Source organism: Asterias amurensis, chromosome 13, assembly GCF_032118995.1.
Source record: "Asterias amurensis chromosome 13, ASM3211899v1".
Classification (NCBI taxonomy): Eukaryota; Metazoa; Echinodermata; class Asteroidea; order Forcipulatida; family Asteriidae; genus Asterias; species Asterias amurensis.
The window spans coordinates 14,727,937-14,748,835 of record NC_092660.1 but is presented as its reverse complement, the minus strand read 5'-3'; the positions used below and the strand labels follow the sequence as shown (position 1 = coordinate 14,748,835).

Below are 20,899 nucleotides of genomic sequence, written 5' to 3'. Positions count from 1 at the left end.
TACTATCTGAATGCCAGTTTGAGTAATTCGTTGGTCATGCTCATTAACTTAAGTACAAATTGGATATGCATTATGTCCTGAAGCTCATTTGTGTGATCATGCAATCTTTGTTTTGCAAGAAGGGATGAAAAATGTTTTTAGATTTTGACATTAAAATAAAAGCAGTTTGTGAACATGACTCATAAGTAGACAAATGATCAGATACAAAAATATATTTTTGTTTCCATGTCGGCTGTTGATACACTGGGCAGGATGGAGTGTACATGAATAGGCTTTAACAAAAATTAATAATGCAATTTGCTTACTCTATGTGTAAGGCCATTATGTCACAGAATGCAATATATACAGGCAATCAGTGTCAGGCAATCTCAGAGAAGAGAATCCATTCACATTTGAATTTTGTTCAGAATTTTCTTGGGAATCGTAAAGGCAATGTTCGAATTGACATGTGATATACCAAAGTGGTCTTGTAACGTGCACTGTAGTTGGTTGCCTCCAAGTTGTCTGCTTATGTTGCCTCATGTGACAAGGCCCTTATTAATATATCCCTGTGAATCTCCGATGGTGTTCAAATTTTTGATATTTTGAAGTTCAATCCTTTCGACTGACATAGATGACTGCATGAATGAGGGAGACTGTAATATGAATAGAGTGTGCACTGTGGTCTCAAATGCTACCTACTCTGTGTGTATCTTACTATATTTTGTCCCTGTGAAATATCCAAGGTGTTCAAATTTTGATATTTTAAAACTAATGTTAAGTTCAATCCTTTCAACTGACAGTAGATGACTGCATGAATGAGGGAGACTGTAATATGAATAGAGTGTGCACTGTGGTCTCAGATGCTATACCTACTCTGTGCGTATCTTACTATTATTTTGTCCCTGTGAAATATACAAGGTGTTCAAATTTTGATATTTTTGAAGTTCAATCCTTTCGACTGACATAGATGACTGCCTGAATGAAGAAGACTGTTATATGAATAGAGTGTGCACATGGTCTCAAATGCTACCTACTCTGTGTGTATCTTACTATTTTGTCCCTGTGAAATATCCAAGGTGTTCAATTTTTGATATTTTAAAACTAATGTTAAGTTCAATCCTTTTGACTGACAATAGATGACTGCATGAATGAGGGAGACTGTAATATGAATGGAGTATGTACGGTGGTCTCCGACGTTACCTACTCTTATCCTCGAGCTGTCTGCTTCTGCAATAATGGATTCTTTGGAAGGTATTGCAACAAAGGTGGGTCAAATTTTACATCCTAAGTCCACATTTTTTGTATACGTTTATTGAACATAAGTTTTATACGGCTGCTTGCAAACATAAAAGTAAATTATATCACAGTTTTGCTTCTACGGCCTGAAATGTAATTATTTACGCTTTCCTGTCTCCTTTTAACCGAAATATACAAAACCAGAAATGATATTCTGCCTACTTTAAAAGACTGATTTCTGATTTTCTTTTACCCCTCGAAAAAACATGGAAATTGTGAATAAATGCCTAAAAAGTCTCTTTAAACCTTCAACATTTTTGTACATGATAGGTCGACGGCCTAGATAAAACGTTTATACTTTTATCCAAGGAACAAGTATCAAGCCTGCAAAACGCACAGGACATACAACTAGAAGACCGAAGGACACAAATGTGACTAGATAGGACCTGAACCCACTCTCTGACAAGACCAAAACTTGAGTACTGATTGCTCAATTTGGACAAAATTAGAAACTTTCCATTGCAAAATAAAAGTGTATGTTTTACAAAGATGGCTATACCTAGCACTGTAGCTCAAGCTGGTTATGTATGCTGGTTTAACATTAGTGGATGGTTTATGAACTTCTATATTGCTCTACATCAAGCTTTTTAAAAGATATTACCCAAAATGTACATGTAAAATGGGCAAGAGATATCAATTTTAAAATATTAATATTAAAAACCACTTTTTTGTTTCCATTGTAGAAAATCCATCTGATTTCAAAGTTGACATGACTGCTGCTGAAATGGAGAAGTATTTCCACAGAAAGCTATCAAAGTCAATGGAGGTGTACTATAAAGTGCTTGCAGTAAGTAATGGTCACTGTATTTGAGACTGAATAGCATTGAGGAAATAACACATCATCATTTAATCATGCATTGTTGAATTCACTAGCTTATGGTACTCTCTGTTTATTAAATCGAGCTTGGAGAATTGTGATTCAAAGCATTGGAAAAAGCGCTTTCAGAACTAGTTGTATTCAAAACAGTTTATGGTATTTGATGCATTGTATGGTGAGTTATCAATATATGGGTTTCAATAACACCTTGTGTGTGTCTACTTGCCAGACAGATGTTTTTGTTCTTTAGAGAACTGTCTTGCTATATTCCCTACTACCGCAATGTAGATTTTGGGAGACATCTAAGTTCTGAAAAGGAGTCAAAAAAGTTACAGTGGAAGCCTAAATCTTGTCTTCATTAACTGTTGCCACAAACCGAATACAGCTTGGAAATTACATATCTCCATCAGCCTCACCCTATGGGAATCTATAGGAACTCAAGTTAAAAACAAATTGTTCATTACTACAAAACTGTAGCCTATAACACTTTAGAGAAAGCCTTCGAGAAAGACACTGCTAGGGTCAAAATGCAGACAATCAACTCTGCTATGGTCGAAACGTCAGGCCATTAACTATGTTTTGCACTTAAGAATAACTTATCCAAAGTAACAAATTGATTTGCAAAAAAACCCAAAAAACAAGTATTATAAGAATAAATGTGTTCTGACATATGTTCTGACACACAAGATAATTAAACGACCCGGTATTGATTGAGTTTCCAATTGTCTGTAGCAGAAATTTGAGAAAAACACCTGTTGATGAATGCATTCAATTAGAGTTCTTCTTTTGTTGAAGTGAACATTACTTAGTTTTGACTGATGTGGCAGTCTTTCTGATGTTCATCTTATATGGTCCACTGACAAACCCATTCAGAAGTAACTTGGAGGAATTCATTTGCAATTTATTATTCTAGTGGAATCATGTTTGTATACAGCTTTGATTATAAAAACAACTTATGGGTGCATTTGCTTCAGAAGAGAAGTCTAACTGATAAAACATGCATCAAATGTCAGTCATGATGGGAAAGTACAACAATGTATGAACAAAACAATAATAATAACAAAGACATTTTTTGTATAGTAATGGATGGTTTAATTGTAAAAAGCCTTTTTTTTTTTTAATTGTTATTACCAAATGTGTTCTTGCCAACTGTGATTTGCCATTTCTTTATTTTTTGCCATGTAGCGACTCCTAGTCTCATTAGTAAGCATTGCTGTAACTTTAAAGACAATTATATTGGTTTTTCTAAGTGAGCGATGGTTGGTTTTCTAATCTTATCAAATTGTTTTTGTGCTCTTTTTAAGCTTATGCATTAATTTTTTTTTTCTTTTTCTATACAATAGTAAAGTTTTTCAATGACTTTTTTTGTAAACTGTGCATTTCGGCTTTATAGCCGCTGTATTGCAGTGTTTTAATAAATAAACCATGAATAAATAAATAATAAAATAAATTTTGTAAAGCGACTCATGCAAAAGCATCCAAGCGCATAAAAGAACAATGTAATACACAATGATTGAAAGACAGATGACAAGTTAGCAGATTACAAATAATCAATTGAGTTTTTAACAGTGACTGAACAAAAGTGTAAAGAACTGAAGAGGTAATTTTTGACTCAAATATTAAACGACCTCAGGCCTTTTAGGCATCTGAAACCACACAAGGGTATTTTTTTGCAACTTCAATTACCAATATTGAGCCCAATTTTTCACAGATTTATTATTTTATGCATATGTTGGAATCATAGAGCTATATAGCTCTATGGTTGGAATACACCAAGTACTGGTCTTTGACAATAACCCAAAGGTGTCCAGTACTTCAACATTTTGCTCTAATTGGGCTCAACAATTATCGTTTGGATTTTTTTTTTTTTCTTTCTTTTTTTTTTTCTTTGATTTCTCTGTTAATTCCAATCTTGTTTTTATATTTAAAGTTTTTTAATTTGTTCATAAACACATGTTTTAATTCGGGCTCTGGCCACGAATATGTTTTTTTACTGTGAATAAACCATTTCAAATAAAAAATAAAAAATACCTTATCCATAATACCACATTTTTAATTTTTAATTTAACAGAGTTCGAACGAAGTTGAAGTAGTCGTTAAATCCACTGGAAAGAGCTGGATGGGCTTCGGCTGGCGGCCTCAAGGTATAATAAGTATATTCATCATCATTATATGCTTTCTACCTAATTGCTACCTGGCCAGCTTGAAATGGGTTGTCTTTGTCCCTAGGTCCCTGCTCTTCACTCTCCCACCCTGTTTTCCTGTCCTTTCCCAATCTACCCTTCTCTCTCATCTGTTATTCGTATCCAAACCTTATGTCAGTCATCATCATTCAGGACCAGCACTTTAGTTGCCATTATTTAGCATGTATGCCTTTATGTAGTTCTGTTCAACATATTTTTCAATTTTGTTTTTCTTATTACTATAATCTTATTTGCAATTACATGTATTGTTATCGTTCTTTATGAAATGGCCGAATAAATTATAATAATTATGATAATACTAATGTTTTAGCTTTATAAATTATAGTCATTATAAGTGGTAGATAGCTGATTGGTAGTCAGGTTATTACAGAAAGGAAAATAAATTGAAGTGCCTTATTGACTTTAAGCCTGCGGTTCATACACTTCCTGCAAATGCGAATGCAAAGCATATTTTGACGCCACCAGGCTTTTTTTGCAAAGAATATTTTGCAGGAGGGGAGCACATTTCAACTGTCGGGAATTATTTGTTGCAAATTTGTGACGTTAAAATTGGAACCGCACTTTTGTCGCATTCGCAGTATGCGCATCCGCAGTATCGCAGTTGCAGTTGTAGCTTTGTAGCAATAACTTCATCAGATGCAAGAAGTTGTTGCTATGAATGCTCAGATAGATATTTCTTTCAAGTTATTCATTATAATTACTATAATTTTTTTTTCTGTCTACATTATAATTATTAAATTGCTTATTAGTTTTCTAATTTAATTGGAGACGAACTCACTGAAGATTATATAATAAATAAGATTAATTTTATATCATTAATCAGAGCATCAATAATTTTTGTCCCAAAAGATAACAAGATTTGGTGTATCTATTAATAATAAAACAAACTTAATAAAAACCCACCAAAAATTCAAGTAGAAGTAACGGTGGTCACAGTTCAAGAGGAAATTGACACTTTCCTTTAGCTAGAGATGCTTACAGTGCTATAGTTCATCTATCATACTTGACTGGCAGGCCTACACAACAATATTATTGTACGTTCAATCGAGCCTATGAAATTGTCAAAAAGAAGACCCACAAAACTCTGGCACATCTTATCTTAATTTGATTATCAAGATGAACAATGGTTTACATCAAGTAATTTGAAGATAGAAATTTAAAAAAACATGTTATGTTTCTTGTTACCTTGTAACCATGGCTTTCTAAAACCTTCCTCAATACAAAGCAATATTGTACAACAAATACATGACCTTAAAGGCATTTTGTGATCTTTGGAAAATTGTGAAATGGTAAGCAATTTATTGTTTTAAATGTAAGAATTGATGAGATGTCACTGCATATGTTACAGGTCTAAAACAACATTATGCCTTTACAAGAAACTATAATCTGTTCAGGACTATAAGGTCATTAGTGTAATTTGTATAATAGATTTCGTAAAGATTGTGTAGGACATTGTGGCTTTGGTCCTACAAAAAGTACCCAGGGGTCGATTTCACAAAGAGTTAGGACTAGTCCTAACTTAGGACTAGTCCTAGGAGATATACAAATTGCATGGATGTCATAAGTTAGGACGAGTACCTGGTCCTAATTCGAGATAAGACTAGTCCCAACTCTTTGTGAAATCCACCCCAGACCCTTTAAAAGATGTTAAATTTGCATTGAAATAAAGATAACGGTAAAACCAAATTTATGATTCTTAATCCCCTGATGCGAGATTTAAATCTATTAAATCGACTGCCTCTAGCTTCAGAGTTATCTTGGTGGTCTAGTTTGTAAGACACTGCTCAAGAAGGTGCTCAAAGGTTGTGGGTTCGAATCCCACCCAAGTAATATGCCTGTGAATTCACAGAGCTCTGGAAGGTATACAGACACCGATGTAAGAGTAAAACCAAAATTGATATAATACCAAGTGATGTTTATCCTTTGCAGGTATGAATGGTACATGTCGTAACTTCCCAGTAGCTTATTGGTCAGGTGCATCCCCAGAAGGAGAACCCGAGACAGAGCCACCAGCCATACCAGCAACCATGGTACATATCAATATACAACATCAATCATTCCATTGCTTTAATTATTGCCTACAGGTTCAGAGAGATTTCTGGTGTCCTGCGAGGGGCAAAATTAAGAATTATCTACATTTTCACAAGCGTACAAACCGTAGGCTGGGAGGGAGGGGGTAAATGCCTGCCATCTCTTAATGTTAAAGAGTGAAAAGGCACTCTTTGAAGAGCCATATGAAAGACAACTCTTTTTCGAGTGGTCATCCACTCTTTTAAATTGAAGTTTGCATCTTTTTGAGTGATTTTTCACTCTGTCCTGGAGTGAGTGAAACCCCTCTAAAAGAGTGAAATAACCACCACTCATTTTGAAGAGCCATATGAGGGACAGCTCGAAATGTAAAGAGCGGTGTTTTTCACTCTTTTGCATTTAGAGAGTATGCTTTTATTACGATTTATAATATAAGCTATTGGTAATTACTCAAAATAATTATTAGCATAAAACCTTACTTGGTAATGAGTAATGGAGAGCTGTTGATAGTATAACACATTGTGAGAAACAGCTCCCTCTGAAGTAAAGTAGTTTTTGAGAAAGAAGTAATTTCTCACTGAATTTGAATTTGATTTTGTTTCAAGACCTCACAATTAGATTTTGAGGTCTTGAAATCAAGCATCTGAAAGCACACAACTTGTGGGCGGTTTTTCTTCCATTATTGTCTCGCAACTTCAACGACCAATTGAGCTCAAATTTTCACAGGTTTGTTATTTTGTGCATATGTTGAGATACATCAAGTGAGAAGACTGGTCTTTGACAATTACCAATAGTGTCCAGTGTCTTTAAATCATATTAAGAAAAGAAAAAAAGGGGGAAAAAATACAGTAAAATTCTCAAACACTTATCAGCAACTATAAAAACTTACATGTAGCTTCATTGACTTTTTTGCATAGTTACATAAGATACAGTGTCTTTTTGATTGACCTTTAAAAAGTCAGATACCTGTGTTTTGTACGCAGAAAATTCAATATAATCGTTCTTTTATTTCTTATAACCATGCTTGTTTGTACTTGTTTTATTCCTCTGAAGAAGGTCCGGTTTGGATCGAAAGCTAAGGCCATCACCCTACTCATCTTATATCTGTGCTCGTAATAAACTGGTTGCACTATATACGGAAAGGGTTTTCAGTCCCTACTTGACTTCGTGGGTTTTCCCTGCTATAATTCTCGGGGGTTTTCCTCCCACATCTATAACTGAAACTTATTCATTATTTTCTCTCTTCTCGTTTGGCTCTAATAAGAGTGTTCAGAATATACATCCCAATCCAAAAGATGTTTACACCTCGCTTGATATAATGTACTTGTTATTCTGTTATCGTTCATACTTTGTATTTGTCTGTGTAGGGAAAACGTCGGCGTCGATCTGTTCGATCTCTGCGTGTCATTCGTGACTCTCATGAAATGGATAATATGTGCGTCCCTGGAGGTCAAGGCGGGAGTGCAGAACCTGAGGGCGAACCAGAGCCTACTGCAGAGCCGGGTGCAGAACCCACTGCAGAACCTGGTGCAGAACCTACTGCAGAACCGGAGGGCGAACCAGAAGGTACTCTCCTCATTTCAATTAGCCTTTTAGTGGCGGACACATTCATAAGACACCATTGACTTTGTAGGGTTTGAAACTTTGCATGGTTGAAATACGATATGGAAAGGTTTGCGGTAACACCATGTAATGACTATCTCTATAATGAGTTGGGAATGATTCTGAAAAACAAAACCAATGGTTCTTTTCAGAAACACCCCAACTCATTTAGAGATAGTCACTACATGGTGTTACCGCAGACCTTTCCATACCATTGGGTTTGGGTAAATTTGTGTGTATAACACCCAAACCAAACAGTGCACTCCTATGTGTCCGCCATACCTTAAAAAGGCTCATTCTATTTCTATACCTCAAGAATCAGAAAAGTTAAAGCACAGCAAACAAATGAGGGATTCATGGAAACAATTTGTTTTTGTTTTTTGTGAACTGTACTTGGTCATGGTTGTTAATTAACCCTACTGCCTGGGATTGGGGTTAACGGTGCACCGCGGTGGCTGATTCTGAGCTTGAGGATAATGGGTCCCTCATTGAGGATAATGGGTCCCTCATTGAGGATAATGGGTCCCTCATTGAGGATAATGGGTCCCTCATTATAGTAGTTGGAATAACATAATCCAGTGGGCTAGATGCACTTCAGCATGTAACTCGAAAACCAATAGAAATCCATCAGGTACCAGTTGGACACAAGTTAATTCCAGTTGAAACCAGTTTGAACAAGTTGCCTGTATTAGTTTTCAACTGGAATATTCACGTGGGTTGCACTTTCTTGTTCCTTGACTGTATTGTATTATAAGCTGCTAACTGTTCCAGTGTACCAGCATCTATGCGTGCACTTTATTTTGTTTTACCTGAACACAATATCCCCTTCACAGTTGAGTTGAGCCTAAATGTCAATGAGCAACTACTAAAACTGCTGATACATGTTGAAAGTTAACCACCAGTTCTTTTCAGAACCAACACTATTATACTCAAAAAGAGATATTCCCACGGTGTTACCACAAAACTTTTTTAGGGGATACTCCCACCATGCAAAGTTTTCAAATCCTACTTATGTTGAAAGTTACTGTTTGTAACTAATCCAAACATACTGAAAAATAAAATAGTGTTTCAAAAAATGAAAAAAAAACAAAAAACAACAACTATGGAGGAACACAGATCTTATTTTATGCCAAGACTTTTGTAAATCACCATGACGTGGTTGAATATTCAAAGGGACAACTTTATAGACGATGTGATCTGTGACATCACATGTTTACAAGAGAGCCTGGACTTCCTGCAGGCACAATTTGTACACAGCTCAATGGAAAAAAACATACAATCTTATATTTTATGGAGATCATGCACTGTCTATGTTCTTATCAACTTTTGATATGATAAAAGGGGGCACATCTCAAAACTTGTCCACTTTTTACTTTCATAACTCTTGGATTGATTATGACACAAAATGTCTCCTTTTCCATATGACCGGTGCAGTATCTTGCCTGCCAGACTAGCCAAAGAATGTACACGGTCACACTTATTGTAAGCAAAGGTCACATACAGTGCAGTTTAAATTTTTAAACTTGCAACCTTTTACTGAATGAAAAGACACAAAAGTTGCCAAGTGAAGTTCATGCAATGGAACCGTTATTGTGAGTTCTTTCATTGTGATGAAGTTAGAGTCTGCGGCTGGATACTCATAAGCCAATACTTTTGTCAAAAGACATGGTTGAATGTTGCAAAGAGACAACTTATAGGCCTACAGTACAGTATGAAGCCTAAAACTGTGTGAACTTTTACTGAATAAAAAGACACAAAAGGTGCCAAGTGAAGTTCATGCAATGGAACCGTTATTGTGAGTTCTTTCATTGTGATAATAGTTGAAGTCTATCTCTGGCTATACTCATTGTGTCATATCCATTCGTAGCAAAATGTGTGAACTCTTCATCACATTTCCAACTTGGGAGGCCAACATGGTCACCAAATAATATTAGTGAATAATTCCCTTGTCAATATTCAATTCATTTAGCTCTATCAAAGCACAACGTTTATGGACACTCATGGTTATTAAACTCAAAATAATTGTTAGCACGAAAACTTACTTGGTAACAAGAAATGGGAAGCTGTTGATAGTATAAAACATGTGAGAAACGGCTCCCTCTGAAGTGATGTAGTTTTCGAGAAAGATGTAATTTCTCCCCATAAAATAAAAATCTGAAGCCTTTTATTATATGCATATGAAAACACACAAAGTAATGCAACAAGAGTGTTTTTCTTTCATTATTCTCTTGCAAGTTCGATGACCAATTGAGCCCAAAGTTTTCGCAGATTTGTTATTTTATGCATATACTGGGCGCAACAAGTGAGAATACTGGTCTTTGACGATTTCCAAAGGTGTCCGGTGCCTTAACCATAATCCTTTGTGGTGGTTTACACAATTTTTAGGGAAAATTTGCCAAAGGGGGTCTAGTATTTAGGCCTCTGGTCACCAATATTATTTGGTGAATGATTTCCTTGTCAATGTTGAATTCATTTACCTTTATCAAAGCATTAACCATAACCCTTTGTGATGTTTTTCACACATTTTTTATAACAAAATAAATTTTGCCAACTGTGGGGGGGGGGGGCAAGTCGGGGCATTTAATATTATTTGGTGAATGTTTTCTTTGCCAGGGTTGAACTTATTTAGCTTTATCAAAGCACTAACCATTACTCTTCTGTGATATTTCTCTGATATTAACTGTGTGTCTGGTATTTTTGTCCTAATCCAAAGGTGAGCCAGAGGGACCAGCTCAAGGTAAGTGATACATTAAAGGAACACATTGCCTATGGATCGGACAAGTTGGTCTATTAAAAGCGTTTGAAACCGTTTGTTATAAAATGCATATGGTGAGAAAGATGTTTTAAAAGTAGAATATATTGATCCACACAAGTATCACTCAAAATTGCATGGTTTTCCTTTTACGTCGCGAACTATCACGGTCGGCCATTTATGTGAGTCAAAGATTTGACTCCCATAAATGGCCGACCGCGTTAGTTGACGAGGTAAAAAGAAAACCACGCAATTTCGAGGCATATTTGTGTAGATCAATATATTCTACTTTTATAATATCTTTCTAACCATGTGCATTTTATAACAAACGGTTACAGAACGCTTTTCAAAGACCAACTCGACAGATCCAAGGCAACGTGTTCCTTTAAACAAACACACAAAGAACTAATATTAAAACAGCAAACAATGATAAGAAATGAAGAGAATAATATAAAGAAGATGGAAATTTAAATTAGACCTGACACATCAAAGCATACACACAATGAACTAACATGAAAACAACAAACAAAGAAAAGAAAAGCAGAGAAAAATGCAGATAAGAAAATTAGCATTATACTTGACCCAAAAAACAATAGTTAAATGACAAATAAATTCACTAAAAGCATAAACAAATTGTAGCCTATTTTTTTAATCCACACCTAAAACATATTTTTATTCTTGATGTTCTGAATTAATTGTTTCTTTTTAATCAATCTGTCTGTTTAATGTTCTAAAATGTTTAGTGTTTTGTCTGTAGCCTACTGTTTGAATCAAGGCCAGTTTTAATTTCCCCTGTGTGTGATAATAAAGTTCTTATCTTTACTAAGAATAGTTTTAAAAGACAGTAATTATTTATTTACTTTTATTTAATATTGGTTTATTTCTTTAAAACCTCCAAAAATTGAGAAGAATAAATGATAAAAGTACATCATAATTATGTCTATCAGGAGTCAAGCAAAATTACACAAGCATTTTCCAGGCTACTAAAGGTATATTGAACATAAATTCATTGGTAGAGTGTTTATTGAGTAGTCTGGATAGACTATGGGTGCATTCCTTTAGCTTCCCTGTGTCATTCCCGCTCTGCCCCGGTGCGTTCGAATAGCTTTTGACATCAGCCCCCACAGTGCCCTGCTTGTGGAGTGTGTCACTTGGGGGCTGGCCCCAGGTAAACGACGTCACTATGAGAGCGATGAGTGGTCATTCGTTTAGCTCTTGTCAGGGGCTCACCCAAGTAAGCACCACGGGGTAGACCCAGGGAAGCTAAACGAACGCACCCTATATATCCTGGTACCTCAGATACAGATAATAGTTTAGTCATGCTGGGAATGTGTGGCACACTAACAGTCATGATGTAGCAACAGTATGGTTGGGATTATGAACATTTCGTTGTGCCCATTAGGCTCTTACATCACTCAACCATAAACTATGCAAGTTTAATGGCTTATTCTAATTTCTATTCTGTGACGTAGAAAAACAATAAAATATAGAAATTCATGATACTTATCATGTTGATTTCACAAAGCCAACCAGCAGAAAAAATACATCCTCAAACTGCCGTGGGAATATGTTAAGTGTTGTTTGAAAGTCCATAAAATGTGTTTTCATCTTTTACCAAGGTTGAGGAAAACATATTCTTTGACTTTTTTTTCACAGTAAGGCAACAATTTGTCAACAATTTTCTTCACTCTTTGCCCGAAAAAGAATGGAAATTACATGATAATTATGTGTTTTGTTGTCTTCTCTGTAATAGTTTTTTAATTTATTTTGTTAAAAAAACATACCCTGTGAATATATTATAAGTGTACTTTAAAAACACAATGTGTTTTCATCATTATTTTACCAAGCTTGAGGAAAACAATTTTGTTTGAAGTTTTGGGAACATTTGTTGGTTAACCAATTTACTTCACTTTTTGACAGAAAAAGGGTGCCCATGAAATGAGAATGATTGTTTTCATGTTTTGTTTGTAATACTTCAGGCCTGCAGTCTCATCTTTGAGAGGGCAAGGCCATTTTCGCTTTACAAAGCCTCCTTAAGTGCACTTCCATTGGAAAATCTTAAAGGCAGTGGACACTATTGGTAATTACTCAAAATATTTGTTAGCATAAAACCTTACTTGGTGACGAGTAGTAGGGAGCTGTTGATAGTATGAAACATTGTGAGAAACGGCTCCCTCTGAAGTAACGTACTTTTCGAGAAAGAAGCAATTTTCCACGAGTTTGATTTTGAGACCTCAGATTTAGAACTTGAGGACACGAAATCAACCATTTAAACGCACACAACTTCGTGTGACAAGGGTGGTTTTTCTTTCATCATTTTCTCGCAACTTCGACGAACAATTGAGCTCAAACTTTCACAGGTTTGTTATTTTATGCCTATATGTTGAGATACACAAAGTGAGACGACTGCTATAGTGACAATTACCAATAGTGTCCAGTGTCTTTAAAGTCTATGTGAATTTTTTTGAAGGTGCGCCAAGACAAGAGCAACAGAGGCCATGGTTCTCCGGTAATTCCAAGCCTGACACGTTTTCAAATTGTTGTGTTTTTGTTGTTTGTTACTAAATGTTTAGAGTAAACATATCTTTGTATGACTATTTTTTCCCTATAGCTTCCCTGCATCCCATGGACTGTGTAGATATAGTGATCGGTATGGTCGATGGCGACAGATCTCGAGTTGGTGATTACTACACAAGAGATCGTTCCACCCCTCGTTATGACAGCTTCTATGGAGGTACCGAGGATCTTACTGCGGCAGGAGGGAAAGAGAACCCAGATCATACCATCGTCGTGTTTCGCAAAAAACTTACATGTGAGTTGCTGTATAAATCCGCTGTAATTTTGTAGATGTGAAAAAAATTGAATAGGTACAGGGGGCGGAAGAATAAGGGAATCAATGTGTGGTAAAGAGGTTTTCAACTAGTGGTTTAATCCCAACGAGGCCTGGTTCTTGATCATTTTACCGAGACGAAGTCAAGGTAAATTAAAGAACCAGGCCTCGGCGGGTGTAAAGCACTAGTTGAAAACTGATTCAACACACTGTGATTCTTTGATTCCCATATATAAATAACTTTTCGGTCAAAAACATCATCACTTTTTGGTCAAAAAGTAAAACAAATGCAAAAATTATAATTGTTAAATGATTTCTTTCAACACAACACCCCTCCAGCTATGAAATAAGAACAGGTGCAAGGTCGCGTGTCACGCCCATGAATTAACACTTTTTACCAGTCATAAACAAAGGTTTATACACACCCACGTGACGCGCTCTCCACCAATAGGAATAGTGAAACTGTCTGAGGTATTTATGAATGATTCTTTAACAGGAAAGGATAACTTTACTATTGACATAAGAGGTTGCATGTGCATAAAACGCATAACCATTCATTCATGTCTCTTCATTCTTGGTGATCCAACAGGCCTAAAGAAAAGTCATTCAGTTGTTGAATTGTGTTTATGGTGGGGGGGGGGGTGACTCATCTGACATTTACAGCTAAATAAAAACCACATTCAGTTTGATTCTGTGCAAGTAACAGTGACAATAACACCCAAAGTATGGCATTTTTGTGCTACACGTTCAACTGATGCATTATTACCAAGAATTATAAATAAAGATTGGTAAATTATTTTTGAGACTACAAAAATCGTGTTGGTGCAGTATTATGAATGATTATTTTTTCTTGATTTGCTTTTACAGCTACAGAGATGTCGGATCATAGTATTTCCAGAGGTCCAATGCATGTCATCTTTGCTCGAGGTCAGGAGACCGGTCATTATGTACATAACCCACCTAGCGGTATTGAGTTATGCACTGGCGACCAACGCTTCTATAAGCGTTTTGAGTTGAAGTACCACGGTACAAATCAAGACCAACGTGGCCAAGTCCCTAATTTTGACTTTTTCGGTAAGTGTCTGGTATAGGCTTGACTAAAACTACTTTTTACATGTTAAAACATGAAAAAGAAATAGCACTTTTTCGCTTTGATCAAATTTTGTGACGACTTTTTCTACTGATTAATTTAATTGCTGTATTATAATAATTTGTGATGCGATCAAGCTTGACTGTTGGAAATGTTAGTCAGTGATGAGATTCTTCAGACTTTTATCTGAATTCAGACTTTTTATGCCGGCCTGGTGAAGAAAATCAGACGATATTTTTTTTCCACATATAAAGAAATCCTGCTCTTTGGTCTACTTCTCTAGTGCTTTTGATACTGTTTCCAAAAGATCATTGTACTCAATAACCCCAGGGATTACCAAAAGGTAGAAATGCCATCATTTCAACATACCTTTGAACTAATTGTATCCAAGTTCCAGACTTTTTTGTTAGTGTGACTCTCCCCCTGGTTAGTATGGACAAACAAGCTTTGTATACCATGCAAACACTACATCAACTTTTCAGCTCCAACTCTTGGGCCCTCTTTGTTGTCAAACAGGAGTGAAATTTTCGAAAACATTTTTTTTGTAAACTGAAACGGCAATAATATTTCATTTTATATTGGCAACTTCCTTCCTATAAATAACATCAGTAGGGGGTCAAATTAGCACTGAAATCAATTGTGCTTATGTATTTTGAATGAACAAATCGACTTTACATCCCTTTTTCTCAGTAATATTCACTGGCATGCTTCTACTTTCACAACTTTTGAACCAAATGTATTATCAACATTAGACTTTTAAATTGGGTTTTACAAGTTTTAGAGCATAGCAGTTTTAATAAAAACATCACAATCAAATGATTGAATTTGCATCCACATTTTTAAAATAAATCAATACAAAAATTATTGGAAAATAACAGCAAACTCCAACAATACAAAGCAATTAATGAAATATACTTTCCAACTTTGTTTGTTATACAGTTGATCCTGAAGCACCACCACCACCTATGGATGGTCCGTGTACTGGGATGTACTCACAGCCTATGAATTGTCAAGGAGATGCATGCAACTACAAGATGACATGGACTTACGATGCTCCCAGTGACAAGATTCAATTTGACATCACTGCAAAGACCGCCAAGAATAAATGGACCGGAGTGGGCTTCTCAGAGCTAGGTCAAATGGTATGTCGCAAGACTTACAAAGATTTCTGTTCATCCAATGAACTATTTTGATTGCTTTTTTCTTTCCTTTTTGCAAAAAAAAAAATCGGAAAATAAATAAATGAAATCTGTTCATTCCTCGTTTTGACGCCTAGAGTCATCGATACAAGCCCTATGGGTTTTGGCCCTCAGCTCAATATGTGTAATATTTTCTTCAAAGTCAATGATCTATGACTTCTTGTTGTTTACTTTAGCGGAAATTAATCAACAAACAACTATTCAAGTTTGTACTCAAGCTGAAGCATGGAGAATACTATTAGATTCTCTGTTGATTTTTAGGCAATATCTTTTTGTGCTAAAAATCAAGATTCAAAAATATGAACACCAATAGGAGACTTTTGAACGCTAGGTGGCAGCAGACTTACCAGGTAAATGTCCATTGTTTACGTAGTTCTGAGCATGCGCACATTAGCAAGAACAACGGATTTTACCCGGTAAGTCTGCTGCCACCAAGCGTCCTGAAAGTCCCCTAATTGTTGTCCTAATTTTTTTAAATAAAAATGAAGTGCGATTAGTAATGACACTAATGCCTTTTTGCAAACATTGTGTAATGAATTTGGAACACTGCTAAATAATTTGGATTGTTTTAAAAAGTCACTGGACACTGGAAATGACTCCCTCTGAAGTAAAGTAGTTTTTGAGAAAAAGGTAATTCTTATTAAAATATTTCAGTTTGAAAAAGACTTCAGGCCTAAAGTCTTTTCAGGCATCTGAAGGCACACTAGTTTGTGCAACAAGAGTGTTTTGGGTTTCTTTTTTCTTCTCTTGCAACTTTGATGACCAGTTGGGTCGACATTTACACTGATTTGTTATTTTATGCCTATGTTGAGATACACCAAGTGAGAAGACTGGTCTTTGACAATTACCAAACGTGTCCAGTGTCTTTGTAAAGAAGTGATTACTTTGGTATTTCTCCAGAAGACGATCAGAGCATACTGATCGAAACGTCGAGTTAACCCAACGGTTCTTTTCAGAACCACCCCAACTCATTTAGAGATTGTTATTACATGGTGTTACCGCAAACTCTTCTATATCTTATCTCCACCATGCAAAGTTTCAAATCCTACTTACTTTGGTACAACCTCTGTAAGGACTGCTTTTCTATTTAACTTTCTTGTCTATACAGATTGGATCTGATGCTGTTATTGCATATGTTAAAGCAAATGGTGAAGTAGTCGTGGAAGATCGTTTCCTCGGTGGTAAGAGCGAAGGTGCTGTTGTTATTGATACCACCAACAATCTTGAAGAGGTTTCTGCTTCATATAATAATGGCTTGATGGCCATTGCATTCACCCGAGCCAGAGACACTAAAGACACGCAGGTTAGTCTAAAACAGCCAAGACATTTATCTTAAGTTTTATACAAGATTTAAACTTTCTTTTTTAATATAAAGCACTAGCTTTTATGGGATTTGAGTACTTTTTGTATGAGACAAAACACAGCCACCCACAGATTTACATCAAACTTACTCTACGTGGTTTAAAGGTAATGATGGTAGAATAGTGAACGTTTCAACAAAAATATATCTATTTCATATTGGCAACTTCCTTCCTGAATAACATCAAAAAAGGGGGTTAACGTAATATAAGTAGTGAAAACAAAATTTACAAATGAATTTTCAATAAACATCTCGACTTTAAACCCCTTTTTTCAGTTTTTCTCTCTCACCTTTTTTGGTGTTTCTACTCTTACAACTTTTGACCCAAAGGTGGTATCCCCACGGGTTTTTTAACAGTATTAAGGCATAGATCATGCTCTTTAACACGTATCAACAAAATTTAAATGATCAGGGTCAGTGACTAGGGTCAACAAATGACTGATGTTGCTTGATCGCATCGCATTTACTGTACACTATTTTGTGAATTTGATGTTTACAAACATGCTACTTTTTACTTGTTGATGGTCAATTGTTGTTTTATGTATAAATCTCATAATGGGATTAAACCTTAAAGGGAAGGTACACGTTTGGTAATTACTCAAAACAAATATTAACTTAAAAACTGACTTGGTAACGAGCATTGGAGAACTGTTGATAGTATAAAACATTGTAAGAAACGACTCCCTCTGAAGTAAAGTAGTTTTTGAGAAAGAGGTAATTTCTCACTAAGATAATAAAAGACTTCTAGCTAGAAGTCTTTTATTCCAATCTGAAAGCACACAAAACAACAAGGGTATTTTTCTTTCATCATTTTCTCGCAACTTCGATTACCGATTGAGCCCAAATTTTCACAGGCTTGTTATTAATTATGTTTATGATGGGGTACACCAAGTGAGAAGACTGGTCTTTGACAATTACCAAACATGTACGGCGCCTTTAATCCTCATTCTTTCTTTGTAATTGGCCAACAGGATTTAGCATTTACTGATAACGATTGCTTACATATGTTGATCCCTACTAATGGAGGATCATTTGATGAGGCAGCCATGACTCTGGGCTACCACATTGACCAAACTCCAAAAGTGACCAATAAAATCTGCATCAAGGCTTGTAGCGTCTCAACAGGTACGTTTCAACATTCAGATTTCACAAGGTCATTTTGATTTATCAAATACTAATTACAATTTTTTTTTTTTTTAGCCTGACGTTTTTATCTTGAAGGCTTAAACATACTTTCATTGCGACCCTAGCAGAGTCTTTCTTAAAAGCTAAAACAGGCTTTCGTTTCGAGCCTAACAAAGTCTTAGATTAGTGTCAGTGAAAATTACCATAGTGAAGCGTTTCTCAAATTTATAGTGGCATACGGAGCAGGAGAAAGTCAACAAGACCACAGGGCCTGTAGCTTAAAATGTTTATATAGGACCAGAATTTTTCTTTCAAGACCAGTCACAAGAAAATATTTGAATTTATACAAGCCGTTGAAGTGATTGATTCCATTTGTATTCATGGGCAAGTTCTCAATACTCAAACCAGAAAGTTCTTTACCGACTGAAAGTCGGTATTTTGAACAAAAATATACGACATGACTTGTCGATTCTTGAGCTTACTGGCCCAGTGCTGAAATCACTGGCCTCTGGCAGATGGTCGGGTGTAAATTTTATACCCTGCGCAGAGAGAGATCTGAAAGGAGGTTGTATGTTAGTGTACAATGAAAAAAGATGTTGTTGCAAACCAAATCAACCATTCAACAACTATAGGACTATTACCCTCCGGCTATAGGGCAAACTATTGTCTATATAACTGTGGGTAGGCCTAAATGGTTTCATTAAAAGAATTGGAGCGAGACAAATTACATTTGAACTTGGAGTTCGTCAGGTATTTTTTAGAGTCAAATAATAGTAATGATATATTTGAATTCCAGCAGTGAAAGGATTTTGCTAACTCATTCAAAACATCAATGGATTGAGAAATATTGCAACTTCATTCTGATTTTACAAAGAATAAGGCTGCCTAGTAGACTCCCCATTGAACCCTGTACTACTAAGTCAAGCGTCAAGGAAAATATGTTGTGACTAGTTTAACTATTGTTGATATTTTTCTTTGTGCACTGCTTATGAATGCAAGTAGCAATATTGACCTTTACGAATCTATTATTCCATTTAGTGTTTACACTAACTCCAAGGTTTTTTTAATTTGATCACTACTATCAGAGTAAAACACAATTTGGAGTTTGAGCTGCAAAGTTGCTTAGACTTAAATTTTCCAAATCAAGACACATTTGCTTAAGCATGTGCATATGCCACCGCTTGTCCCCCAACCCATCTTCAACTCATATAAAAAAAGTACCTGCATACAATGCAACAATATTATCATTAGGCTTGATACAAAATTATATTTCTTTTAATTTTCTGAACAGTTTTTTTTTTGCCATGTTTGTGTAGAGATAAGATTTAGACTCATCGTGCCAACTGTGAAGAAAACTAAATGCTTTCTGATCTTGACTACCAATAACAAGGACTACCATAACTACTTAAATCAAATCAAATTTCTTTATAGTGTGGGGTAGAGAACTTTCATTTTTTAAGAAAAATTAGAATTTGTTTTTACAGGCTACAATTATTTCTTACATTTCTTAAAACTTTGCATGATGGAGGTATAACTAAGAGAAGTTTGCGGTGAAACCATGTGCATATCTCTTTTTAATAATGGTTGTTCTGAAAAGAACCGGTGGTTAACCACTCAACGTTTCGTTCAGATGCTCTGATTGTCTTCAGGACAATGCTGAGAGAATGCTCGTCTTGAGGAGAATGCCAAGGAAGATGATCAGAGCAAACTGATCAAAACTTTGAGTTGTTTACCACAGAACCTCGCAGAACCAACAATACTCAAAAGAGATGGCGCTACCACAAACTGCTCTTATTGAATTCAGAAAAAAAAAAAAAACATTAGTATTATTTGAGTAAATTCAATGATTTATTTATGTCTCCTGCAGTTGCTACTGGTGATGGTAACAGTGGTAGTGTCATGTCATTATGCTGGACTACTCTGCTTAGCACTCTCATCATGGCATTCCTAAACATCATGTAAGACACATCAATGTGACCATACAGCAAGGACAGAGATGTGAAATAAACCTCTGTCATTAATAGGACCAAGCATAACGGGAAGGACTTCAACGAGAAATGAGGACATATTGATATTATTTGCTAATATCAGACACAAAAAATGTGTACTCTACAGGCATATTTTGACTCTTGTAAAATGAAACGGAGGAACATTTTATCACTACAAAGGCTGATCTAGATGTTCACATTGTTTAGGCTTTTAGAGACTTTGTTTCATGCTATTTAAAGGAATACGTTGCCTTGGATCGGTCGATTTGGTCTTCAAAAAGCGTTTGTAACCGTTTGTTATAAAATGCATGGTTAGAAAGATGTTTTAAAAGTAGAATACAAAGATCCACACAAATTTGCCTCGAAATTGCATGGTTTTCCTTTTACTTTGCGAACTAACACATTCGGCCATTTATGGGTGTACAAAAATTGACTCCCATAAATGGCCAACCGTGTATGTCAATGAGGTAAAAGGAAAACCACGCAATTTTGAGTGATACTTGTGTGGATCATTATATTCTACTTTTAAAATATCTTTCTAATCATATGCATTTTATAACACACGGTTACAAACGCTTTTCAAAGACCAACTCAACCGATCCAAGGAAACGTGTTCCTTTAATCAC

The 20,899-nt window shown here is 35.6% G+C and overlaps 1 protein-coding gene across 1 annotated transcript in view; it reads left to right on the top strand.

Moving 5' to 3' along the window:
* The window catches only part of LOC139946033 (uncharacterized), a 42,467-nt gene extending 21,891 nt beyond the window's left edge, over window positions 1–20,576 (top strand). The window contains exons 6-17 of the mRNA XM_071943616.1: window positions 1,119–1,247; window positions 1,962–2,065; window positions 4,167–4,239; window positions 6,229–6,329; window positions 7,695–7,893; window positions 10,643–10,666; window positions 13,293–13,493; window positions 14,379–14,585; window positions 15,541–15,743; window positions 16,909–17,103; window positions 18,132–18,285; window positions 20,153–20,576. Coding sequence (XP_071799717.1) covers window positions 1,119–1,247; window positions 1,962–2,065; window positions 4,167–4,239; window positions 6,229–6,329; window positions 7,695–7,893; window positions 10,643–10,666; window positions 13,293–13,493; window positions 14,379–14,585; window positions 15,541–15,743; window positions 16,909–17,103; window positions 18,132–18,285; window positions 20,153–20,247 — 1,685 coding nt within the window. The 3' untranslated portion in view covers window positions 20,248–20,576. The remainder of the gene's footprint in view (window positions 1–1,118; window positions 1,248–1,961; window positions 2,066–4,166; window positions 4,240–6,228; window positions 6,330–7,694; window positions 7,894–10,642; window positions 10,667–13,292; window positions 13,494–14,378; window positions 14,586–15,540; window positions 15,744–16,908; window positions 17,104–18,131; window positions 18,286–20,152) is intronic.
* The last annotated feature ends 323 nt before the right edge of the window (window positions 20,577–20,899 follow it).